The 21,464-nt window shown below is 43.4% G+C and overlaps 1 protein-coding gene across 5 annotated transcripts in view; it reads right to left on the reverse strand.

The window, feature by feature from the left end:
• The window catches only part of FGGY (FGGY carbohydrate kinase domain containing), a 340,924-nt gene that overhangs the window by 62,953 nt on the left and 256,507 nt on the right, over positions 1–21,464 (reverse strand). For all 5 annotated transcript variants that reach the window (XR_003858912.1, XM_029617869.1, XM_029617871.1 and 2 more), the window contains exons 10-11: positions 18,054–18,115; positions 13,152–13,299 (exon numbers count right to left, since the gene is read on the reverse strand). Coding sequence is in view for 4 of the 5 variants with exons in the window: in XM_029617869.1 (XP_029473729.1) it covers positions 13,152–13,299; positions 18,054–18,115 (210 nt within the window). In the remaining variant the exon portion in view is untranslated. The remainder of the gene's footprint in view (positions 1–13,151; positions 13,300–18,053; positions 18,116–21,464) is intronic.

Here is a 21,464-nt window from a genome sequence, read left to right on the forward strand (position 1 = left end):
GGTAGGATGTCCGTATTATCTTTCGAATATTACATAATGCAAAATACAACTGTCTGCAGCAGAGACTGCAAATCCTGTGCCTCTCGAAGGAACTACAAACCCCACACTTAACCTCCTGCACATAATAAATTGCCACCTAGCAGAACCGCACACATCTTCTCACTTCTTTCACTGTTGGCCATGCGCTTAGACAAATTTTGTATATAGCCTATGTACATATCATTTCCCCATTGATTCCCTGTACATATTTTTTCCTCATGTATCTGTTCTCACCCCCCCCTACCCCCTCCTTTGTCGCAATCACCCCCACCCCTCCCTCCCTTAGTTATCAACTTATTTACTCTGTTACTATTGTTTGTTACACACTGTTCCTTGTAAAGGCTTTGCCTATATATTTTTTGGTTTGTAAGTTATCTGTAAACCGGCACGATGTGCAAACGGCTGTCGGTATATAAAATTAAATAAATAAATAAATAAAATAAATGCTGCACCTGCTCCTCTTGAGCTGAAAAAAAAAGATTGCATGGATAGATTGTCCTGGTAAAATCAAAAAAGAAACAGTGAAATTCTACCACCGTAGTGCAGAGAATTCTTTGTGTGTTCTGAAAGTATTGTGTGACCCTGATTTCAGCATGTACTCTTGTTTCATCGCCTATTAAGGAATCCTACATACACGGGGTCATTTTCAAAGCCACTTTCATGCAGAAAACACGGGTTGATGCACGTAAATGGATGTTCTAAAACTGACCCGGGCTCAGTGCCTGTAAAATGTACACTTGTAGCTCAGTTTCACATGCACCTTTAAGTAACCAGACTGAGGGGGGGGGGGGGGGGGGGCGGAGTTAATGCAGAGTTGCATCTTCCGGGCGTACTTTTCGGTTTTCAAAAGTAAGCATTTAAGTTACTGTCCACAAGTAGCACCATGTCCGGAACAGGTGTAACTTTGTGTGAGGTCATTTGTGCACGAACTTGGCCAATCACTCAAGATTTTCAAGGTGAACTCGTGCGCATACGTTTGTACAACGTACAGGTAGACTTCACTGCTCTGCGAGCAAAATTACCCTCACTGTGGCAAAAACCCGAGATTGGCAGGCCTCAGTGCTTGAAAGTTTTATTGGCTGCTAGCTGCTCCCCAGCTCCCTTACGGCATGCAGTCCTCTTTGGGCTTCCTCAGCCACAGTCCATTCTCCTTCCCCCTAGCAGCACATTTATTACCAATGCCACCAGCTCACTACCCACCTCCCTTATTCTCCATGTCACCTACTGGACCAGATTGTAGGGACCTCCTTCTTCCAGGCAGGGCCACAGTTGGAAGTTTTCTCTTTCTTCCAGCTGCGGTCAACCACCTCCTCTCCGTCCCCTCTGGGCCCTTCAGCTTCCTATTTGTACTGAAAGCACTACACAGGAAAAGGAGGACCAGCAACACTTCAACGTTGCTCTCCTCTCATCTCCTCCCGCTTAGACTATTGCAACCTGCTCCTCACAGGTCTCCCGGCGAGCCATCTCTCTCCACTGCAATCGTCCTAAATTCAGTTGCACGATTTATCTTTCACCAAAGTCGCTGTGCTCACATAACGCCTCTTCTGAAGTCACTGCACTGGCTCCCTATCCGCTCCCGCTTACAGTTCAAGCTCCTCTTTCTCACCTATAAATGTTTTCACTCTGCAGCACCTCACTACCTCTCCTCTCTTATCTCTCTCTACACCTCTCCTCATGCACTCCGCTCATCAGATAAGTCACTCCTATCCGAGCCCTTCTCCACTACTGCCAATTCCAGACTCCGTGCTTTCCACCTGGCTGTGCCGTGTGCTTGGAATAGTTTTCCTGACCTGGCGAGTCATGCTCTCTCTCTTGCAATGTTTAAATCTCATCTAAAGACCCACCTTTTTGAAACTGCTTTTAAATTTTATGCCTGATTGTCTGCTTTTAATCTTGTTAACTAACTTTCTTTTTAACCATTGTCTTGCTTTATACCTCAAGTCTCTTGTCCTGTCTTATTAGTTTGTAAGCTCTGTTGAGCAGGGACTGTCTTTTTGTATGTTTGTACAGTGCTGCACATGTCATGTAGCACTATAGAAGTGTTGAGGAGTAGTAGTAGTAGTCGGGTGGAGGACTAGCAAAACAGCAATGGAAGGATGGGCAATGCTGTCCTTCTAGTATCCCCTTGAGCCCAGCACTTGCATCAATGCGAGCTCTGCCCCTGCATACCTTAATTATATAGGGGGGGTACCTTTGTACTCATGCATCTTGTAGCAGGTAGTGTCCCTTTGAATGTTACCTTGGAGTTGTTAATTCTGGAGGTTGGCTGTGCATTTGCATATCAAATCTACACTCACATTTTCCCTCCTCCAACGTAGCTGCGCCCCAGAGACAGCCTTTGTTTTAGTTACCCAGTTAGAGCCCTTCGAAAACTGTTCTCCCTGCGTTTTAGTCCAAACAACTTGAATAACAATCCTTCAAAGGAAGGGCACAAAATAAAGCAATTACCAAACGAGGACTGAGCAACAGCCAACATAGTGGGATTTATAATATGTCAAAGAGAGAGTAATTCTTAAAGACGGGAACGTGTGCAGGTACTCTTTATCTGCAGATTTTCCACAACTTTTCAAAGCCAAAGTATGTGCATACGTTTGTTTAGAAAATTCTCCGACAGCAGGTGCAAAAACTGCCTCACAGAGAGTCACACCTGCTCCTGGCATGGCATCACTTCTGCAGGTGGATTTAGTGCATACTTTTTAAAATCAGAAGTATGCATGCAAAGCCGAACTCTGCCCTAGTTCCGTCCCACGGAACATCTCTTTTCTGCCTGCAGAAAAGTAGGCGTGAAAGAGAGTCATGGGCACACTTTCTGCATGCAAAGACCAGCACATTTTCTAACAAGTCATTTAGGTGCATAAGACCATGTTTTATGTGCGTAAATGGCTTTGAAAATTCAGCCCATACGTCTCGACTAAATGGAAGGTCCCTTTCCCTTAACAATTAAATCCATTACCAAACCCAAGGTAAAGATATGATCTGCTGGGAGGCTGTGTGTCAGTGCAGTGAGGGGTATATTAGGATCCCAGAGAAGTCTCCAGAGACTTCTCCCAGAAGGCTGAGAGTGCCACCAGGAGAAAGGATACCTGAAGCAATCGGGAGAGTGCTCAGAGATCCTGAAACCCCCCCCCCCCCCCATCACCCCATCTTTCCAACCTGACCTTCAAATGAAGACTATAGAAGGCCTTTCTCTAAGTAGAAGGCCTGTGCGCCCTGGCATACCCGAGGTGCCAGTGTACATGCTCTTTTGAGACAAGGAAAACAGCCCCTGTGCTTTAGCATGGTGGCTCCTGGATCTATCCACGTGGGTTGGGCACAGATGGAGTCTCTTCTGCCCTAAACAAAAAGATTTCCCCTGTGGGTTTGAAGGTTCAATTCAGACCTCTCATTAAGAGGCCATCGTTCTAGTTCTGAGGATCCAGAAGAGGAGACATCTATTCAGGAACTGTGACTGCGTATATAGACTGCATTTTCTTTTGCAATAATATCTGCAATTATTCTACCGCAACAATAAATGCAAGCTATTGGGGATAACAGCCCAGTTGTGGAGAACATTTTTTGTTTTTTTTTGTTTTACAGTCCCCTGCCATTGAGGGTCCATTTCAACATCTACAAAAACCCCTTAAAAAGTGCTCCTGCCCCTTCTGCCCCTGTAACTAGGCCAGGAAGTGGCTCCATAAAAGTATCCCCCTCCCCTCCCCCAAACTAATATTTTAACTTCTTATTGAGAATGAAACGACCGTCAGACGTCAGAATGCACAGCGAGAAGCTGGAAGATTTATCAGGATCATTTCTGTGGCATTATCAATGTAAAATGTAAATCATTCGACCGCAAGCTTCCTTCCTCACTAAGAGCCCGAGCTTAGGTCTGCACTTTCTGAAGGCCGGCTAGAGGTGGAACATGCACCTGAATCTTCAAAGTTTCACAGCTCTAGCCTCTTGCCCAATAGCAGAGCTGCACCGCTAGGGAAACATGCATTACCCCAGAGGTACGGTGCTTTTTAGAAGGTCTCTGACCTGATGGAGAAAGCTTCTCCTTCTGTGTACAAAAGACAGCGCGCGTTAGGGTCAGTCAGGAAGGGAAAGCACGGCAGGAAGGTTAGTTGACAAGTTCCAGTCCTCCGCTATTTACACTAAGGTTTGGCGACAATGTAAGGAAGCTGATCCAGCCTTCCAACATAAATAAAATGGCTCTGGAGCTACTGATCTGAATTGTAGGCCGATTAATCAAGTTCAAACTGATATGAACCCGAAAGGTTTTTGGCTATGAAACCTCTCTCTTAAGTGACTCTCTCTCCAGTCACACACTAAAATAATGATGTAAAGTTATTTTAAACATTGCTATCTTGGACTACCACATTTTCCATATGTAAAAATCACTAATATTGTCATACTCTGCTGAGTTTCAAAAAAGGTCATTATTTCTAAATACTGCAAACCTGAATATAAAACCAAGATTATTTCCTTACTAAACCAAAGTACCACTGGCATTTTCCTTGGGGTGTTTTTTTTTTTTTTTGTCAAAATAGTTTTTATTGAAACAAGGGTAGTACAAAGCCAGAGAAAAATAAAGTACCTGCTCAGCGCCTTCCATGCGCTTGGTCTGCCCCTCCAAAGTCTCCCTTATGTCATCCATGGAGGTCTGTATCTTTAGTAGGCTCACCTCAAGCACTGCAGTCACGCTGCCTATGATCTACCTGATTACCTCCTCAGAAATGGTGGCCTGCACCTTAGGGCTCTCTGGTGCGGCGGCCATCTTGGAAATTCGGGGATGAGGAGTTGCTGAGGTCCATTGGCTACGTTGTCGCATTACCTGCCCGGCTAATGCTAGTATCCGGCAGCCACAATCTCGGTGGCAACGCCGCCTCGGAGGAGCAGGCACTGAGAGAGAGCGCCGCGATGGCAGGGGACCACGAGGCAAAGGCACTGTGCCAGCTCCTCACACCATTTGCTGTAGCGCTCTCAAAAAAAATATGTTGCACCGCCGTTTAAAGTTCCCCACAATGCCCCATGATCGCGGGAGCACTCCGGTACATTTCAATCGGGGTTTCGCCGCTCTGAGACCGCATTGTCAGCCGTTTTAGAGAGGGGGGGCTGCGGAGCTCTCTTTCAGCGCCGCCGCTCGGCTGACGTCATCGCCGGAAGTCTTTTTTTTTTTAAATAAAATTTAAAAATTATGATGGATTGGGATGGGCAGCTGTTGGTTTACCATCAGCTTTGTGGTAGTACTACATTAACTTCTTCAAATACCTTGATAGTTCCTCTTTTCTGATGGCTTATTTACTGATTAGTATTAGTAGCCAGGATTCCTGAAACAGGGATATACTAATGGCAGGATCAGGGTTACGTTCTAGGCAAAAAACTCTTAAAGTTCACTTATTTGCACAATTTCAAAACAGCACAACTTTTGCTCAAGCTTTTAATTTCCTGAAGGGTCTGGAAGGGAAAACGCTCCACAGAAAACATCAGACCAAGCAAAGCTTTTGCAGAAAGCATGGAGAGCCTCTGGCCTGACTAACGGGCTAACGGTGCGCTCCAGTGGAGCGCACCGTTAGCCTGAATTTGGCTGCGCGTTTGACAAGCTAGTTTTACCCCTTATATAGTAAGGGGTAACAGCGTGTCGAAAACGCGCGGCCAACCCCTTCGAAACTAATAGCGCCCGCAACATGCAAATGCATGTTGATGGGCCTATTAGTTATTCCCGCGTGATTCAGAAAGTAAAATGTGCAGCCAGGCCGCACATTTTACTTTAAAAAATTAATGCCTGCCCAAAGGCTGGCGTTAATTTCTGCTGGCGCAGGGGAAATGTACAGAAAAGCAGAAAAAAACTGCTTTTCTGTACACCCTCTGACTTAATATCATAGCGATATTAAGTCGGAGGCCCCAAAAGTTAAAAAAAAAAGTAAAAATTAAAAAAAATATATATTAAAAATCTGCCCACGGCATGCGGGTCGGAAGACGGACGCTCAATTATGCCGGCGTCCGTTTTCCGAACCTGTGGCTGTCAGCGGGCTCGAGAACAGACGCTGGAAAAATTGAGCGTCGGCTGTCAAACCCGCTGACAGCTGCCGCTCCCGTCAAAAAGGAGGCGCTAGGGACGCGCTAGTGTCCCTAGCGCCTCCTTTTACCGTGGGCCCTAATTTGCATAGGCCCACCTCCTGAATTGCACGCCCAGGAGAGTGGCCTGTGCGCGTGCCCGGAGAGCGGGCGCCCGCCGGCTCTCCCGCGTGTTTTTCTGTATCGGCCTGTTTGACATTTGGCACTCTCAGGCAGAAGCCCCACAGTACTTTAAGCAGAAGATTTTACTTGCATAATTGTTTTCGGTGAAACAGTTTCCCCCCCTCTTTTTGCAAGGGCTGCATACAATGCTCTGTTTAGGGAGGAGGAATGGTCAAACGTTTAGATCATTAGACGATGATTAAAGGAAAGTTGTGGGACATGTGTTTGTTGAAGAAGCCTGTGCCACTGCTTCTCCGTGCCTCCAGGATCTTACTGAAACAAAGCTTGTGTCTTACTTTGACAATTCCCAACCAACAGATTACAAAAGCTCTTCTTGGAGCCTTCCCTAGCAGGGCAGCATCAAGCCAGCTCCATTTTGCGGTGTTTTGGTTCTGTTTCATTGAGTCAGTATGTAGGAAGAAGATGAGGGTACTCCTCCTGTGCCCTACCTATAAGCCCCCTCTTCTAATATTATCTGGGAAGGCAGGGGTCACAAGGGCTACGCCCTTGTACAGTCAGCAATCCCGAGGCGTGGATTCTCCGATGGTGGAAAGGAGGGAGGACAGTCCACCAGGGCCTAAGGTGGGGGGGGGGGGGGGAACGGACCCTTCCCTGGGTGTACTTTGATGGCCAAGTGTTGGTATCATAATGGAAAAGACTGTGCCCAGACTGTGGGTGCTCAGACTCAACTTTACCGCAGCAGATCTTTCAAGGTAATTAACTGGCACCACACACATTTACTCCACGTCTAAAACTTAATCTCCAAATCTCTCTCTATCTGTGAAAGTGTTTCTCAGCATTGGGGTCCTGAAATGGTCTCATCCCAGGGAGACCGGGCTTCTCCTAGATGTAAAAGGATCCCTTCCCAAGAAACACCTGAGGTCCAAAGGTTTGTCCAGATATTCCTAGTCTCCCAACTACTTTGCTGTTCCAGGCGGGAAGACTCCATTGAGGGTCTCTAAATACTCTTAATCCTTATTCTTCCTTCCAGATGGTAATTTGGGAACTTTCATGGTGACAAGTCCAATGCAGAAAGGAAACGCCTCTCCTTTCCTTCCCACCTGGCAGAAAGAGTAGCAGCAAAAACGTCCTCCCAAAACAAAAGAAAAATCTTCAAAAATATAAATCAGAATAGTCACCTACTGCTGTGAGAGATAGGATCTGCAGGTTTTCTCTCATCCTTCCCAGGGGCAAGGGGATTTCCCCTTCCTGAACAAGGACCAGGAGATCCAGAAAAAAAAAAAAGCCACCCAAAAAAGTAAAATTCAAAATTCTTTAAGCATGCTACAGCAACCCTGAGACAAACTCGTCAGCCAGGCTTCGGCCCAGAGAGATGTATCTCTCTCTTTCCTATCTTGGGTCACAAAGGTGGGAGGCCCAGCCATCAGGAATAGAGACATATAGAAAACAAATACTCCTTGCTCCTTAGATTGTCAACTTCAAATGCAACTCTCTCCCTGCCTCTGTGCAGACAGAAGAACATCCCTTGTAAGGGGAAAAAGAGCCAGACCTGGTCTTGAACATGCGAGACACAAGATAGGTCTCTGCATTTGCAGCCAAGTAAGCTTAGAAGGCTTGCACACCTGCCTTCAGGCAAACCTGAAACTCTGCTGAGGTCACAGGTCTTCCTGGAAACGTTCAATTATTAATATTAATGCATGGCTATGAATACCAACGCAGTAACCAACCATTGTTTGGCTGTTAAGTGATAACTATGAATGTCACTTTGTAAGCCGCTGTAATCTATACATGGAGCCACGGTATATAAAATGTCTAAATAAATAAATAAACTTGAGGGCTTGAGAGCTGTATTCTGTGTGGAGGATCCTAGGTCTGGAAAATATGTAACCTTGTTTGAACTGAGTACTTGTGAAGTGATCCTGTTTGAATCTGAGTAGCTGTGAAGTAGCCCTGGTTGTAATGTGAGTATTGTGAATTTGTTGTTATACACTATGTCCAAGTTAATGAAGGTGAAAAGAACATGTTGCCTTTTAGTTACGAATAAACCTCACACTGAATGAGAAGATACTTGTGTTTCATATCCTGTGGCTAGCACCCTGAACCGTGTCTTGTATCATGCCAAGCTCCATCTTGACACCACTTGAGCAACCTCAAAAGGGTGATGTATCAAGTGGTATGCTCCTCTCCTAACTCCTCTACCCCATATTCTAGACTAGGGTCATCTAGTGGAGATCCCAAGGGGGTTTCTATATACTTTTGGCTGTTTTTTTTCACCAAGTGCAAAGTCATCAAGATTCTCCACTGCTACCTAGAAACACCATCTTGCTATATTGTGTTATCCACTTAGTATGGTTTTGCCAAATTAGTGGAAAATAAGATTATTAAACAATTAATTAATTAATTAATTAACCAGAGAGTCTCCAGAGATATCACACTTATAGAAACTTAATCTGCATGAGAATCTGGCACAGAGCAACTTGGCTAAAGTTGTTAGGGTTCTCCTATCAGTTTAGCTAGGTGAGCTGTTCCTTTAACTCTGCAGTAGTCCCTGGTTGGGGACCAGATAGTTGTTATCACACATTCCAAGATCCCCTGCTGAAAAATAGGTTGTGGCACTGTGGAAGTTTTAGACATGTTTCACAAAATGCGAAAGCACCTATTGTTGAGGCTGTGTCTGTCTTCCATCCGCATTATTTGCACATGCATGGCGGCACAAAGGCTCAGTAAACACAGGGGTAACGGGGAGTCAGGCCCCCCTGCCTGAAGAGGAAGACTGGTTGTGGCAGATGGAGGCGCGGGGGTAGCCTGTTACATTTATTTAATTTTATATTCCACTTTTAGCACTTCAAAGTGGATTACATGCAGATTCTGTAGGTATTTCCCTAGCCCTAGAGGGCTTACAATCTAGGTTTGTACCTAAGAGAACCATTGAAGAGGTCCCCAACCCCTCCCCCTAAGTCTCTTACCCCCATCTGCGGTACAGGCACAGTTGTTAGTTGCTTCTACCCTCTGGTGCAGTAACCTAAAATGGCACAGACAGACTTGAGGCCTATACTGCCATAATGGTTCCAACCTTGGGTCAACTGGCACTATCTTGTTGTATGGCATTGGGGATCATTGCTGCCCCATGAAGACCACAGATGGGGTAAGAATCTTAGGGCCGGATTTTAAAAGGTTTACGCGCGTAACCCTTTTAAAACGCCCCTGCGCGCGCCGAGCCTATACTGCATAGGCTTCCGACGCGTGTAAGTCCCGGGGCTTTCTTGGGGTGGGCTACGCGCGTATCTTATAAAATCCGGCATACTTTTGTTCGCGCCCTTTCAAAGCCCTTTCAAAGCCCCATCCACTCCACACACTTTTCACCAGCACATATGGTCCCCCACAATCCCCTACAGACACACGTAGCAACTCCTCATCCACACACACACACACACACACACACACACACACACACTCCATGCACCCCCCCCCCCCTGCTGCTGGATGTGCCCAAGTGTGTCAGTGTGCACTTTTCATCTTGAAAATAAGTTTTGATTTTAGGTGCCATGTGAATATGGGCTAACAAAACTAGTCTCCCCTGTCACTTTAGCATTTTGATCCAAGCAAATGAAAAAGCCCTACTGCCACCATGACTGGACTTTCCATTATGCAGAGTAGTCTGCTGCCTTGGGGCACCTTTGAGTGAATCAGAGGTGAGAAAGGGTCACTCGGAGGGTGGAGATAGTGCTTTTTGATTCTGGTGCATCTTTGGAGAGGGTCCCAACTTAATAGGGAATGGGTTATTTTACCCTTTCAAATAATTTCATGGAATGTTCCCTAGTGCTAAATAATTTAAAACACGCTCAGGAAAGTATTTTTTCAGTCATTGTAAAATTAAACTGTAAATTTTGTTGCCAAAGGATATTAAGATTAATAGCATAGCTGGGTTTTAAAAAAGTTTGGACAAGTTTCTGAATGACAGTTCCATTAACAACTGATTGCCACCCCTTATTTATGAGATAAGAACCTAAGATATGCCATGCTATGCAAGACCAAAGATCCATTGAGCACTGCATGCTATCTCAGACAGTGATCAATCCAGATCACAGGAAGATCCCAAAAAGAGTAGATCCACTCCCAGGGATAAGTGCTGTCTTTCCCAAATCTATCTGGCTAATAATAGTTTATGGACTTTTCCTCCAGGAACGTGTCCAAACCCCTTTTAAACCGCGCTATGTTAATTGTCTTGGCCACATCCTCTGGAAACAAATTCCATAGCTTGACTATGACTTGAGTGATAAAATATTTTCTCAGATTTGTTTTAAATTTGCTGTTAGTTTCATGAAGTGCCACCTAATCTTAGTGCTATTTGAAAGGGTAAATAACTGTTCCATATTTACCTGTTCCACCCCGCTCAAGATTTTATAAACCTCTATCATATCCCCTTCTCAGCTGCTGCCTCTTCAAGCTGAAGAACCCTACCCTGTTTAACCTTTCTTCATAGTCATTCTATCTCCTTTTATCATTTTTGTTGTCATTCTCTTCACTTTTTCTAATTTTATCTTTTTTTTGTGATTTATTTATTGATTTATTTTAAAAAGCTTATATTCTGCCTATAGTGAAATATTCTAGATGGGGTGACTAGAATACCTTTTCTAAACAGTAAACCCAGCTACACTAACAATGTTCACCACATCCTCTAGCAACAAATTCCAGAGTTTATGCGTTGAGTAAAAAAATGTTTTATCCTATTTATCTTAAATGTATCACTTAGTATCTTCATTGAATGTCTCCTAGTCTTTGTACTTTTTGAAAGAGTAAAAAACTGTTTTGCAATTACCCATTCCACGCCACTCATTATTTTATAGACCTCTATCATATTTCCCCTCAGCTGTCTCTTCTCCAAACTGAAGAGCCCTAACCTCTTTAGCTTTTACTCTTAGGGGAAACGTTCCATCCCCTTATTTTGTTCGTCCTCTATACCTTTTCTAATTCTGCAATGTCTTTTTTTGAGATGCAGTGACCAGAACTGCACATAGCACACAAAATGTGGTCGCACAATGGAGCGATACAGAGGCATTATGATATTCTCTTTTATTCTCCAGTCATTTCCTAATAATTCCTACAATTTTATTTGCTTTCTTGGCCGCCGCTGCACACTGAGCAGAAGATTTCAAAATATTATCCACAATGACGCCTTTATCCTTTTCCTAGGTGGTGACTCCCAAAATGGAACCTTGCATTGTGTAGCTATAATTTGGGTTGCTCCTCTATATGCATCATTTTGTACTTGTCCACATTAAATGTCATTTGCCATTTGAATGTCGAGTCTCCCAGTCTTGTAAGGTCCTCTTGCAATTTCTCACCATCTTCTTGTGATTTAACAACTTTGAATAATTTTGTATCAGCAAATTTGATCACTTCACTTGTTATTCCCATATCTAGGTCACTCATGAATATGTTAAAAAGCAGCGATCCTAGTACAGATTTCTGGGACATTCCACTATTCACCTTTCTCCATTGAGAAATACTCTGTTTTCTTTTAACCAGTTCTCAGTCCACAACAGAACACCATCTCCTATCCCATGACTTTTTAACTTCAAGAGTCTATCATGAAAGACTTTGCCAAACACTTTCTGAAAATCCAGATACACTATATATCTACATATTTATTCACGCCTTCAAAAAAATGTATCAAATTGATGAGGCAAAACTTTCCTTGGCTAAATCCATGTTGACTTTGTTCCATTAAACTATCTATATGCTCAATAATTTTGTTCTTTGGAATACTTTCAATCATTTTTCCCGGCACTGAAGTCAGGCTCACTGGGCTGTAGTTTCTCGGATCTGTCCTGGAACCCTTTTTTAAAAAATTGCCATTACATTGGCCACCCTCCAATCTTCACGTCTCAGATGATTTTAATGATAGTTTACAGATTCCAAGAGAAGGTCTGCAATTTCATCACCTGCAGATACGATCACCTCACTTGTTGCTCCCTTTTCAAGATTATTTATGAATATGTTAAAAAGCACCAGTCCCACTACAGATCCCTGGGGCACTCCACTATTTACCTTTTACTATTGGGAAAACTGACCATTTAGTCCTACTCTCTTCTTCCTGCTTTTTAACCAGTTTCCAGTCCACAATAGGACATTACCTCCTATACCATGACTACTTAAATTTCTCTCATGGTGCACTTTGTCAAATGCCTTCTGAAAACCAAGATATACTATGTCAATTAGCTAACTCTTATCCACATGTTTATTAACTTCAAAAAAATCTAATAGCTTGGAAAAGCAAAGATTTCCTTTGGCTACATCCATATTGGCTCTTCCCCATTAGGCTAGGTCTATCCATATGGCCAGTAATTTTGTTTTTGCCCAGCACCAACGTCCAATGTTAGGCTCACTGACTAGCCTGAAGGTTCCCGTATCACCTCTGGAGTCTTTTTTAAAAATGGATATTACAGATAACCCAAATTGGCGACTGTTGGAGACAGGATGCTGGGCTTTATGGGCAATTGTTCTGACGTAGCATTTATTTTACGTTTTCACCCTGATGCTGTAGGTTCTGAAGGGAATATCCCCACCCTGTTCCAGCAAGTTCAGAGGGGAAACCTCCCCCACCTCCTCCTGCACCTAGGGGTATGACAGAGGTGAAGCCAACACCTGGCTTGCATTGTTTCCTGCACCGTTCTACCACTTTTACAAGAACCCTGCACAATGTCCTTTTAAAAAGAGTCAGTGAGTTTGCTTTATGACTAAAATTGTCTCTATCTGTAGCTCTTCCATTGACTTACTTGGATCTACTTTTTACAAATACTTGACATGGCAAAATGAGTTCCTTAGGAAACTATAATTCTACTGAAAGTACTATTTTAAATAAAATACCTCATCTAAATTATCTGCTCAGCTGTACAGCATATACCTCTCTGCAATGATGTACTGTTTCTTACCATGCCCTTTAGTGTCAGATCTGCTAAAGGGGATCTGTTTCCATGGAAATCAGGCCAAACATGTAAATCAACAGCAAGGAAACCCAAAGGCAAAGATTTCTTAATCTGATCCAGGTGACGGTTCAAGTATGTATATATGCTTTGGCCACTAGAAGGAAAACAAATTTAAAAAAAAAAAAAAAAAAAATGGATTTATTCAGCGAAAGTCAAACATCTGTACCTCCAAGTCAATTGAAAGAAAATAATGAAATAATAGTTTACTGGCCTCCACTCTATCTCCTCCTATCCCCATGTTAAAAAAAAAAATAAAAAAAACATTTCACTGGCAGCACAGACGTTTCATATTACACCAGCAACTGGTAGAGGAAGATGCAATAAAAAATGAGTACCCAGACTAGTGATGGGCTAACCAATTAGGATTAAAATTCTCTCTAACGGAACTGTAGACATCTCTCTCACCATGCAGCCTGAATTAGATTTTGAACATTCACGCTATGCCTGAGCAGTCAAATCAACACTCGAGTCCACTTCTCTGCAGGACGGAGTTTCCACATTGACTGTAAGCTGGCTTGAACTCAAGTCTGACTTTGTATGGCCAGCTTGGGTTTGCCAGGATTGGCTTGGTTTCAATTTACGTTCAGTGAGATGACTGGCATTTTTCAGTGCCAGCTTGCCAGACAGATTTCTTGTGATGTAAGCAGCCCCCCGCCCCTAACCTATGACATTTGGCTGCAATCTTACTTCAATAAGTCATTAACTCAATATTCAAGTCAGATTCGCTGGGTGCCCCAGTTCAATATACCGGGGCAAAACTCACAAATTCAATCAAGAACTAGATCTGTAAGATGTGCGGTACCAAAGATGCCGAGACTGGGATTTGTTAAAAAAATTCTAAATTAATGGATTCAATATTCAAAGTCATTTAGATGAATAACTCACAAGTTATCCATATAAATGGCTTGCTTTGAATATTTCCCTTGCTTATCCAGCTGTTAGTCTTTATCTGGCTAAGAAGCAGCTGAATAAGAAAGGGGAGTGTCGGAGGAATTCCGGTGAGGGGGCAGAGTTAGGCAAATAACCATCAAAAATTTAACCTTAAAAAAATGTATTTGGAAAACCGATCAGAAGTATCATAGCGTTGGAGTGACTTTAAGCGAATTTGCAATGCTTTATTGACTCCGCTAACACCTGATTATATGACGGTCTTTATATCTCATTCGTGTGATGGTTCCTGGCATATTGTTTATTTCACATTTCCTCCATATCTGGGTTTAGTTTATCTAAGTAACGTTAAACCTAACCAGCTGTATTCAAAAAGACAGTCGGCTAGGTATCAAGTTATCCACTAAAGGTAGCTGGAATACTTTAAACAGGGTTATTCAGCGGGACATTTATCTCACTGAATATCTGGGACAAGTTATCTGGTTAACTTTAGCTGGATAAATTGCCCACTGGCCACCTTACTGAAAACTACCCCCATAATCTACCATTTAACAAGGTAAACAAAAAATACTACTGCATGTCACCATGGAAAGAAGAGACCTGTTCCTTCAAGACTTTAACAGGTATAAGGTTTCAGCAGTATAGTTTACACAAAGATATATAATCATGTTACTGCAATATATGTCTATTAGGATATATGAAAAACAAAGTAATATAGACAAAGGTTATACTCTATTCGGTTTTCAGGTTTAATGCAATTTTTATTTTATCTTTTTTTGCCTGGCTGTTTCCTCTTCCTTTGGGTTTCCAATTCAGCCAGAACCAGCTTTTATTAGGGCTATGGCACCATGACCCTTCATTCACAACTACCAGCGGGTGGGGGAGTAATCCCATTTTTAATGTTCCTCCCCACCCCCACCCTACTGTCTAGATCAACCGTTGCAGAGCCATTCCTCGACCATAAGCCACAGGCTTCAGCTCCCTCCAGAACCGGGTATGCATGCATCCCGAGTCTGGCCACCAAGTGTCACCATTATGCAATAGCCGAGACTCCTCCTCCAGGGGCTGTGAACACTGCCTCCAGAGCATCCGCAGTCCTGGCCAGCCCAAGGAGCAGAAGCCGAGCACGAGAAGCAAACCCAGGTCTCCTAGTTGGCCTTGCACAGCACAGCACGGCCATTGAACCATCGAATCAGCCCTTTTAATGTCATTTCTGGCTTTCCACAGACATTACGTCTTGCATCTGCGTCTGTTAGTTAGCAATGCTTAATGTCTTTGTAATATGCCATTTCAAATCAGTACAATTCCTGACAATACTTAGTCTTAATCTCCAATCCAACCATATATAATAGAGATCAGATTTATGAATCATTCTGTTAAGTCTCTCAAAGAACCTCCAAGAAAGGCATTTATCATTAAGCATCTGGGCCAATAAGACTATATAGTCTTAACTACCATTGATTCGTCACTGTCTCATTTAGGTCCAAACAGTGATATTCATTTAGCCTTTGCATGTATATTCTGGCATGCCCTAATGAGATCCCTAAGGGAATTTGGCATATGCTTAACGCTGCGACTTCTGACCTCCCAGCAGCTGAATATTTGTGCTTTCAATTCAACCATTCAGCTACACATTTTTCCAATTATACCTTGCCATGCCTATGTTATTATCAAGGTATATCATTCAAAATGAAGTACACTTGGAAGCCATTAAAATAACTAATTCACATTGTTATTCACATCATTTCTTTTTTAACTTTTTGCTTTCTTGGAACTGACTTGTGGTAATTTTAAATACAAAAATAAAGAGTCTTTTTCAGAGTCATCCTCCTTTCTGTCTCCCTAGGACAATTATCTATTAGAGTCCTATTTATTAAGTTTAACGCTAAAGAAAACAGCGTAGGAGAATCTTGCTATCTTAGAGGCAGTACACCAATTCCATGGGGAAAATTAACTTTCTAAAACATAATTACTTACTGTGTGTGAGGGGGGGAAAAAAGATTACAACCACAGCGCAAAACATTAGAAGGTGGATTTTAAAAGCTCAAAGCGCGCATTACTTAGGGGATGTGTGACGAAGGGCTGGAGCACGCTGAGCGGATTCTGAAAGGCTCTGGCGTTGCCTCCCTCCATGTTCCTCCCAAGCGCCTCCTAAGGTGCGCGCCTTACTCACGTCTTTATTCCAGCTGTGGCGCGAACCTCGGGGGCGTCCCCCTCAAGTGAGGTCACGCCATCCGGGTATTTAGCCTACGCTTGTTTGCTAGCTCAATGAGTTAGCAAGGATTGGACTTGTCCGGTCTAAGCTACGCTGCCGCTGGAAGCCTTCTCTACCCTTCGGGTATTCTCTAACCTGGGTACCCGCTTCTCGGGGGCCCTCTGCTTTCCTTTCAGGTGCCTTGCTGGGATCAGGTTCTCGCTCCTCGAGGGCCTGCTCTCCCTGCCTCGGTGCCTGCAACCATCCACTTCTGCCTGGTGGAATCATCAACCTTACAGCTACCATCTAGTGAGTAATCTCATTCTCAGTCTGCCTCATCTACAGCTCTGCCGTGCTGGGAAACCTACACCTGGATATCCCTATACCATCTTGGTGAGACGGGTTCCCTCTGCCGAGGGTCCCAGGACTGCTACCTCTGGATCTACTCACTACTGCCCCCTGTGGTGGTATACATCAGCTGAACAATAAAAGACAAAACTCTGCGTTTGTGCGTCCTGAGTCTAGCCCAGTACTGTGGCTCCTCCCCGTGGATGTGCTCATCTCCCACAGTACCCAAGAATCCACACAAACACCTCGAAACCATAACATTGTATCTATCAAAATAAAGGTTATCAAATGAGTATTATCTTATTTAGGGGAACATAAATAGCACTGTGAATATATGTACCTCACACTTACCACAGCAACTGTGTGAAAATACAGTATCACAAGCCCTCATTAAAGTGTGACCTATCATCTTGCAAGGAATGAACAAAAACAAAATCCCCTTCATTTTTGCTTCCCCCTCCCCCCCCCCAACAAGAATGCATGCATTTTTTCTGTTAAACAATTAAGAACTACAATCATCAATACAATAAGCCTCAATGAGGAGCCTGTGCAGAAAGAGGACCCAGCCCCCAGCACTGCAAGCACTCCCTGGCCCCAGCGCCCTTTCACATCTTCCTCCTCCCTATCCTCCATGCAGTTCTGTGGTTATGGGACAGCAGGAGATGAGCTGGTATGGGAAGGGAAGGTTGAAGGAGCAGAGCTGTGTGGGGGTAGGGGGTAGGTGGTGGGGAGTGGTGTCAATGTACAGGAAGGAACAGTGGGGAGGGGCAGAAAACGTTCACACTTGCCTAGGACAGCAATAAACCTTGTGGCATCCCTGGTTTGGTTTGACCTTCTGGTTCACAATTCCTTCCTCACTATAATAGTAATCTCACACAGATATATATCCTTCCATCTCTTTTAAAAAATGCATTCAAGATCATGTTAAAGTAGATCAAAGCAAGGCACAAGCTAACAGGCAGAAAGCGTTATCTTTTTCGATATTCCTCTATGGCCCACAGTCACTTCTGAACCTAGATCCCATGATGCTGGCACCAGCACATCATGCTATCAGTCAAATCCACCCAAGCGGCTTTATTCAAAGTCCTTTTTGATGTGAAAAGCAGGCAGTCAGAACTACTACTTGGTTTTTGAGGTTACTACTCTAACCTCAGGGTAAATATTTTAGTAATACAACCAGAAAAATAATCTTTTGTCTTTTGTGCCTTTGATCCCTTCTCTATATGCATTATCCAAGTCTTTACAAATGCTTCCAATCAGTTAAGACAAAGGTCAATGGGTTCTCAGATAACTTGACTGATAGATTAAATCTTGCAAGCTGAACTATACATTCACCAGCCTGAGAATGTATATGCAAAGTACAAAATAAGTAAATAATTTCCCTGCAGTACGGTTTAAGACACAAAGTAGTGGCTGACCTTGCTCTGGCTTTTGATTGTAATTCTGGGTAGGCAGCATGTCCGTGGACTACATGTTCTATCTGAAAAAGAGGAAAAAATTAACAACTGGGGAAACAAAATGAATGTAAATATTTGTTTTCCTGTAAATTGTTCGGCTTTGCAGATTTCCTATACCATGATATTAATCAGCTTACCGGAAGACTTGCAATTCTATGCTGCAAGCTTCTAAGCATGCACTTAAAAGCAAGTGAATACTGAAACAATGTAATGTAATTATCTGGAGAAATACATACAGGGTGTTTTCCAACTACTCCTGCTCTCCCCTCCCTTCTTCCCAGAAGCCCTTTTCACAAGCGAATTCGTGCTGATAAAAAGTGCCAGTCTTTCAGAACTACAGAAACTGGAGTTCTTGCATTTATCGACAGTTACAGGTACAGGACAGCAGATTTGTACAACCTTTTAAGGTGCCTCGCTTCCTGTTGCTTTGGAGACGCCATCAATGTTGAGTGGGAACGCACTGTGCAGCAGTTCAACCTTTCATACGTGCACATTCTGAATTTGTCGTTGCTTCCGCTACGGCTGCCGACTAGCGTGCTAGAAAGGTGTCAGCTGAGATCAGTGGGTTTTAATGGTGTGGACACCTGTCACCTGAGATCTGAAATAATACCTTCTACGCAGATTATAAATGCCATTAAACTCCCATGCCAAATTTCAACTGGCTTTCTAATAACCGAAGAATCTATGTCCCTCTATCAAACAACAGACATCCACGTCCCTACATCCCATAGGTCTAACTTTACATTGAGATCGCATATCCATAATAATAATACTTTTGTGGTGTCCGGGAAATAGGAGAGGCTGCAGCAGCAATGATGGCCAGAAGGGGCTCAGCATCTTCTATTTTATTTTCCTTATTATAATAGAAGATACTGCCCCCACCCCCCACCAGTGAGTATTGGCACCGGTTGCAGTAGCATTGGTAGAGGGTAGGGAGGGAATGAGGAAAGAATCGGCTGGTGCGGCTGCACCAGGGCCCATGAAAGGTTGCGCATGTTCACATAAGCATCGCCAAGGGGAGGGAGGTGGTAAAGGGAATAAATCACCACCCTTTGCTCTCCCATCCATCCTGGCACAGACCACTGATCTCACCTCTATCTGTGGCCCATCACCAGCTGATAGGAGTGTGGTGCTAGACCTGCTGTCAGAGCCTCTCCCTCCTATGCTATTCCAACAGTCGGCTGTTCCAGCTGCATGGTGTGCTGCAGACAGAGAGCACAAGAGGTTGCAGACAGCTGCTCTGTGAATTGAGCAGAAGAGAGGCCCTGGCGGCAGGCGTGGGTTAGAAGGCCTGGCTGCTGGTCCTGAACCTCGGGGGGGGGGGGGGGGAGTCAGGTGTGCAAACAGGACAGGATAAGTTTGAAGCTCTGGATGGGGAGGAGAACGGTTATCCGTGTATTGGGTGGGAGAGCCTGGATGTGAAGGGGGGGGGGGGGAGGTTTCTGGAGAGCAATGACTTGGGATTTGGGTGAGAACTTGGGGACATCTTCTAGGGGTGGCATTCTCTCTCTCTCTCTCTTTCTTTCTCTCAAGCACCACTCAACTGAGTGGTGCTTGAGAGAAAGCTTTCAAAAGGGGCAGATCTGATGGGATACTGCTCCTCAGGGTAAGCAGCGCTTAGAAGAAACACAATTATTTATAATCTGCTGTTTCCACAAAATCCTGTCCAAAGAGGAGTGCAAAGAATCATTCATAACAACATTTAAGACAAATCACAAAAACAGACAAAAACAAAATTAAAATGAATCAATAACTAAAACAATACTAATTTAAACTAAAACTTAGCTAAATGCTTGAGCAAATAACTGAGCCTTCAAATTTCTTCCCCACACAAATCAGACTATTTATTTGTCAAGATGGAAGGCACCCCTTTCAGTGCAGCACTCGTAGGCAGGTGCCTACATTGCCTAGTCGAAAATTAAGCCTGGAAAGCAGGGCCTCAGGGTTTGAGTAAGAATATGTTAGATAGCCTGGAGGGGCATTGGCTGGGAGGAGGGGGGGATGGGGTTGTGGATATGAGATGGGGAGTGGTGTAAAGGACCTAGAGGATTGGGGAATGGTTGAGAAGCAGCAGAAAGAGACAGAGGCTGTAGAAGGGGATGAGAGAAGGTAGAACTTTGGGGGGGGGGGGGGGGTGTTGGGATGGGACCAGGAAGAGGATGACAGAGGGGGAACATGAGACTGGGTAAGAGATAAGAAAAGGGCTAGAGACAAGGAGCAGGAATTAGGATACATTTTATTGGACCAAGAAACAAAATTGTTTTTAATCATTGTACAAGAACATGTTCCAATAAAAGGTATCACAACCCCCAAAGTGTCCTATTTTTTGGGACTAATACAGCAGCAAATAGTTTAATTCACAGTATATTGTGAAAAGCAAGAAAGAAAAACAAGAGGAAAGTTACATATTTATATTATAAAATAAATACAGATGTACTGTACACAAAGTACATAATATATGCTTAAATCTTTGGCAACAGCTACAAGTCAAACATATTCTAATGAAGTTGACAACAGTGTGATGTAGATAATATATCAAATCTATTATGCTTCGAATGTAATAATAAATATTATGAACACAAATCTTCAGGTAATTTAACAAATTATGGGTCAGATGTACTGGGATTTTCCTATTTCTTCCCATGTGGAATATGCTTATTGCATCTGGCCCTATGCATCGGGCTAGAAACATTTGTTGTATCGTATCAGGTTCTTTGTCTATTTTTTTTTTTAATTGCTACCTGTGTCTGTCTCTTGGGACTGATCACCTGCTGCCTCAAATCCATCTAGGGACTAGCTGCTTCCACAAGGGACTAAGAGAAGCTTCAGCACAAAAACGAATATTACTTAGTACTTCAAATACGACTAGCATGGCTATCCTCATTTCATTTCAACTCGTGCATCATCTGGGGTGCCTCTTCCCATGCTACCTGGAGGCATTAGCTGGCAGTGCAGTGTAGTAACCAAAGCGTGAAGACTCAACTCTGGACATCACTTCCACCACTCGCTGCGAAAGCCTTAAACCAGCTTCACCACATCTGTGGCATGGTGGAGGTGACTTTCAGTAGTCATGGAATTAAATATTCACAACAGTCATGAAGTGGTTAAGACTTGGCTTAAAATTAAATTAGACGTTCTGTAGAGTCAATGCCTTGTAACCATTTGATTTGCACAGTACTTAGTGACAGCATTATGAAATGAATAAAAAATATTACCTTGACTTTAGCCAAGGCATTGTAACTCTTCTGCAATTATTATTGGGTTTTATTATTTACAGAAAAGATTTTACACAAAGCTATTCAGTTTGTTTTGCTATCAGTGGTAGAGAACAAATAATACTGACTCAGAAAGTCTGCTAACTGTACAGGGTGC

Source organism: Rhinatrema bivittatum, chromosome 10 (genome assembly GCF_901001135.1).
Source record: "Rhinatrema bivittatum chromosome 10, aRhiBiv1.1, whole genome shotgun sequence".
Classification (NCBI taxonomy): domain Eukaryota; kingdom Metazoa; phylum Chordata; class Amphibia; order Gymnophiona; family Rhinatrematidae; genus Rhinatrema; species Rhinatrema bivittatum.